Source organism: Cyclopterus lumpus, chromosome 23, assembly GCF_009769545.1.
Source record: "Cyclopterus lumpus isolate fCycLum1 chromosome 23, fCycLum1.pri, whole genome shotgun sequence".
Taxonomy (NCBI): Eukaryota; Metazoa; Chordata; class Actinopteri; order Perciformes; family Cyclopteridae; genus Cyclopterus; species Cyclopterus lumpus.
In genome coordinates this window covers 16,971,626-16,977,065 of record NC_046988.1, presented here as the reverse complement: position 1 = coordinate 16,977,065, position 5,440 = coordinate 16,971,626, and the positions used below count along the sequence as shown (strand labels likewise).

Genomic DNA, 5,440 nt, shown 5'->3' with positions numbered 1-5,440 from the left:
CTTCATCATGTCTCATCATGTCCTTCATCATGTCCTTCATCATGTTCATCATGTCTCATCATGTTCTTCATCATGTCTCATCATGTCCTTCATCATGTCTCATCATGTCCTTCATCATGTCCTTCATCATGTCTCATCATGTTCTTCATCATGTCCTTCATCATGTTCTTCATGTTCTTCATCATGTCTCATCATGTTCTTCATCATGTCCTTCATCATGTTCTTCATCATGTCCTTCATCATGTTCATCATGTCTCATCATGTCCTTCATGTTCTTCATCATGTCTCATCATGTTCTTCATCATGTCCTTCATGTCTCATGTTCTTCATTGTGTCTCATAATGTCTCATAATGTGTGTTTTAATAGTCAGGTTGTTTATATCCTAGTGTAACATTAGTATTCATGATCTATATTTATTTTGGCTCTTTTGTGTCCCCATTATTTACAGCTGTCATTATTATAAAATTACAATGATATAATTTTTACACTATGAAGTGTTTCACAAGCCAGAAGTTATGAATCATCAATAGAAGCGCTGCAGCCTGGTCTCCTCCTGCCACACACATATGGGCATAAATATGACCTAAAATAAAGCATCAATATGACCTATAATAAACCATAACTATGACTTATAATAAATCATAAATATGACCTATAATAAACCATAAATAAGACCTATAATAAAGCATCAATATGACTTATAATAAACCATAAATAAACCATAGTATGACTTATAATAAACCAGAAATATGACCTAAAATAAAGCATCAATATGACCTATAATAAACCATAACTATGACTTATAATAAAGCATAAATATGACCTATAATAAACCATAAATAAGACCTATAATAATGCATCAATATGACCTCAAATAAAGCATAAATATGACTTATAATAAAGCATCAATATGACCTATAATAAACCATAACTATGACTTATAATAAAGCATCAATATGACCTATAATAAACCATAAATAAGACCTATAATAAAGCATCAATATGACCTATAATAAAGCATCAATATGACCTAAAATTAACCATAACTATGACTTATAATAAACCATAACTATGACCTATAATAAACCATAAATATGACCTATAATAAACCATAAATATGACTTATAATAACGCATCAATATGACTTATAATAAAGCATCAATATGACCTATAATAAACCATAACTATGACTTATAATAAAGCATCAATATGACCTATAATAAAGCATAAATATGACTTATAATAAACCATAAATATGACTTATAATAAACCATAAATATGACCTATAATAAACCATAAATATGATCTATAATAAAGCATAAATAAGACCTATAATAAAGCATACATATGACCTATAATAAAGCATAAATATGACCTATAATAAAGCATCAATATGACCTATAATAAAGCATAAATATGACTTATAATAAAGCATAAATAAGACCTATAATAAAGCATACATATGACCTATAATAAAGCATAAATATGACCTATAATAAACATGTATATCTGAGCAAAACTAATCTTAATTCTAACGTTTGACCACACTGTTTGCAGCAGGAGATGAGTGGTTATTATTATTGGATGTATTGTATAGTGAAATAGTATTCCGTAATAATGTAATTGTCTACTGATCAGTTAAAGATGACTTGATTCATATTTGACTTAAAAGACAAATGCTTTAATGGCGAACTTTTGGTTATATTTCATACAACAAATTAATAGAATTAATAGTCTTCATTTTAGCATCAGCTTGTGTGTGTGTCAGCTAACGTTGTCCGGAAGAAACATTGGATTCATTTCCTGTAGCTAAATAGTGTTTGTTGTATTAAATTAATTAATATAAAAATCAGTCCCTAAAGAATAAAACATGAACTGTCGTAAAGTGGATTAAATGATGAACTGTCGTAAAGTGGATTAAATGATGAACTGTCGTAAAGTGGATTAGCTAAATGGCCTCCCCCGGAGACCATTCGGCCGGACTTTGCTGAAAGATCTGTTTTATTCTTCGTCTTTAGTCGTTAACTATTGACACCTGGTGGAAGCTGAGCTTCTACTTCTAGATTCGGAACACATCTGATCCATAAAGGATCTTTGGTTACTAACGTAAACCTAGTTTGGGCATTAGCTTACGCTGTTTGCTAACGTTAGCTTACGCTGTTTGCTAACGTTAGCTTACGCTGTTTGCTAACGTTAGCTTACGCTGTTTGCTAACGTTAGCTCCTGAGCACCACGGAGAGCTTTTCTACAAAGACAAAAAGGAGTGATTCGGAGTGTCTAACATAACGTTACGTGCCGAACAAAAGATTGTGTCCATAACATTGGACTTTATTGAATTCAATCGGTTGAACAATTCCTAAAAGTTGGCATTAAATCAGAATATTTCCAGATGTGGTTGGCGTTAGTAAAACGTTGGTTCCGGTCACATGTTTCCAGTCGGACTCAACAACATTGAGCAAACGGTAGTTATCCGACTCAAGCGACTCGCTTTGGTGAAGAATAATCTAGTTAATTGATTATGAATTAATTTGTATTATTTACAGCCGGCGACCAGCGCCTCAGAATGGACCCGGTCCACAGAGCTCTGCTGCGGACACACAGGCTGTATCTGTCCGGGCAGCTACTGGTCACCGACACCATCGTTCCGTTCCTGTATCAAGAGGACATCCTGTCGGACCGCCACGTGGAGGACATCGAGGCCCAGACCACCAGCACCCTCAGGTGCCTCAGGCTGCTGGACCTGCTGCCGGCCCGCGGGCCCCGGGCCTTCCACTGCTTCCTCAGGTCTCTGGAGGACTTCAGCTGGGTCAGAGACAAGCTGCTGCTGGAGCTCCAGACGGGGCCAGGACCGGAAGCCAGCTCAGCAGGTGAGCCCACACCAGAGAATACACCTTCTACACCCAGGACAAGGTCTAATCTGTTACAAGACATGATGCAATACTGATTAGTCTCCACCCGGCCCACATAGGACCAGTTCTGCATCAGAGACCACCTGGACCCAGATCAACACATTTATTACTTATTTAAAGTTCTTCAAACTTAATAAATAATCATTCACATTTGAGACGTTAATGATTAATATGAAGAGGAAGAAGAGGAGAGCACTTCTCCTCCTCTTCCTCCTCCTGTACTGGTCCTGAACTGGTACTTTACAATGTTGAATGTTTCTCCTTGTACATGTGTTCAGGCCTTGAGTGGCATCATGCATGATTCTTTTTGGAAAGATTGGTTTAGTTAAAGCAACATAACAAACAGAAAGTGGGTCCACATAACGTCAAGTAAGAAGTGGTGAAAAGTCTCAGAATAATCATCCTCAAGGCCTTCTGATCATCCTCGAAAGAAGATTGAAGTCGATCGGATCATTTTTGTGGGAGAAAACGTTAAATGTATAACGGCGAAAAGTGCCAAAAACGATCGAAAAATTGCCAAATTCTGCGAATTATTGTAGCGCCCCCTTGTGTTCAAAACGCATAAGATTTGTTTTGCATGTTACAGGATGCAATGTGCACATATGCTACAAATTTTGAGTGATTAGTCCCAATAGTGTTGGAGATATGAGCAGTGAAAAATAAGACACGCCCCTAAGATGTTCATTGGGCCATAGATCTTTACCACAATGAGATATAAATAAACGGTTGACATATTCTACGTCAGCTGGCTTCAATGATCTGATATGATTTTTTGTATGATTCGGACCCAGCATGTAGTAAAAGCAGTCAATTATGTGTTTTTCACAAAATTAAAAATGGCGGAAAATCTAAGTAGGCGGAGCTTAGAGGTCTGAGAGGCTTTTTGTAGAGCAGGTGGAGATGGACACTTGAGGGGCGTCGCCGGTCAAAATTTGAGGGGGCGCTAGAGAGCAAAAATGCTCCCAATGTTCAAAAATAAAAAGCGGAATAATGAGAATCCTAGCAATTTGAATAATAATTATTAGGGTCCTCTCGGACTGAAGTCAGTCCAAGAGGACCCTAATAATTATTCATGATCAGAATGTTGAGAAATAACTTTGAACCTGAGATTAAAGTCAGATTTAATCCCCATTAATGCTAGATTTATTTATTAAATGTCTCTGCAGACGTCCAGCTCCCCGACTCGGTCCTGCAGAAGGTTCCTTCAGACCGGTTCTTGTCCCGGCTGGTGTCCCGGCTCGGCTCCGAGTGGGAGGCGGTCCTGATGGATCTGGGTCTGTCCGCGGAGGACTGGTTCCGGTGTAGTTCCGATCACCGTCTCAGTACTCACGGAGCAGTTCTGGCCGGTTTGGTTCGGTGGAGACAATTTGGAGGGAAGACCGCCACGGTCCAGAGACTCCTGAGGAGTCTGCAGGACGCCGGTGTCCATCCGTCGGTCTTGGAGGACGTCCTGCTGTGACCATGTTCCACAAACATCTCCACTGTCACTTTAAGGACTTAAGGTTTCTTAAATGAACTTGTTTATGTTGTTGTCTCTTAACATTGAGTTTCTTTCAATTTGTGTTTTTTGTGACTGTTTCTTATGTTGCTGCCTGTCTTGGCCAAAAGAGATTTTTAATTTCAATGGGACTCACCTGGTTAAATAAAGATTTATATTTAAAAAAAAAACTTCTCCACTGTCACTTTAAGGACTTCATAACTTCTAAACAGCTCTACTGTCACTTTAGGAACATAATTATTAATCTTTTCAGTTTTTGTGATATGATTTTGAACTCTACCTCAAAACATCTTCAACAGTATTTGACAGACTTGATACGTAAAATATTTCTTCATAAATGAATACTTGCTAATAGTTTTACTAGATTACAGATCAATAAACTAGACAGTAACACACTTTAATGCACTTTAACACACTAACACACTTTAACGCACTTTAACACACTAACACACTTTAACGCACTTTAACACACCGTAAACACACAGTAACACACTTTAACACACAGTAACACACTTCAACACACTTTAACACACTTCAACACACTAACACACTTTAACACACTTTAACACACTAACACACTTTAACACACTTTAACACACGGTAACTCACAGTAACACACTTTAACACACAGTAACTCACAGTAACACACTTTAACTCACAGTAACACACTTTAACACACAGTAACACACTTTAACACACAGTAACACACTTTAAAACACAGTAACACACTTTAACACACAGTAACACACTTTAACACACTTTAACTCACAGTAACACACTTTAACACACAGTAACACACTTTAACACACAGTAACACACTTTAAAAACACAGTAACACACTTTAACACACTTTAACACACAGTAACACACTTTAAAAACACAGTAACACACTTTAACACACTTTAACACACGGTAACTCACAGTAACACACTTTAACACACAGTAACTCACAGTAACACACTTTAACACACAGTAACACACTTTAACACACAGTAACACACTTTAACTCACAGTAACACACTTTAAAACACA

General features: G+C 37.2%; 1 protein-coding gene across 2 annotated transcripts; it reads left to right on the top strand.

The window, feature by feature from the left end:
- The first annotated feature begins 1,906 nt into the window (after positions 1-1,906).
- On the top strand, positions 1,907-4,568 carry cradd (CASP2 and RIPK1 domain containing adaptor with death domain). Of its 2 annotated transcripts, XM_034526193.1 has the most exons (3): positions 1,907-2,463; positions 2,545-2,868; positions 4,077-4,568. In XM_034526193.1, the coding sequence occupies exons 2-3, from the start codon at positions 2,565-2,567 to the stop codon at positions 4,367-4,369; spliced, it is 597 nt and encodes a 198-aa protein (XP_034382084.1). In that variant the 5' UTR covers positions 1,907-2,463; positions 2,545-2,564; the 3' UTR covers positions 4,370-4,568. The 2 variants fall into 2 exon arrangements, with proteins under 2 accessions (XP_034382084.1, XP_034382085.1); XM_034526194.1 differs by lacking the exon at positions 1,907-2,463 and having other exon boundaries at positions 2,470-2,868; positions 4,077-4,542.
- Positions 4,569-5,440: the final 872 nt, after the last annotated feature.

Excerpts from the sequence above, each read along its gene's own strand:
- cradd (XM_034526193.1), top strand. The coding sequence starts at position 2,565 with ATGGACCCGGTCCACAGAGCTCTGCTGCGGACACACAGGCTGTATCTG. Across the intron at positions 2,869-4,076 it reads ACCGGAAGCCAGCTCAGCAG|ACGTCCAGCTCCCCGACTCG; the intron begins GTGAGCCCACAC and ends ATGTCTCTGCAG.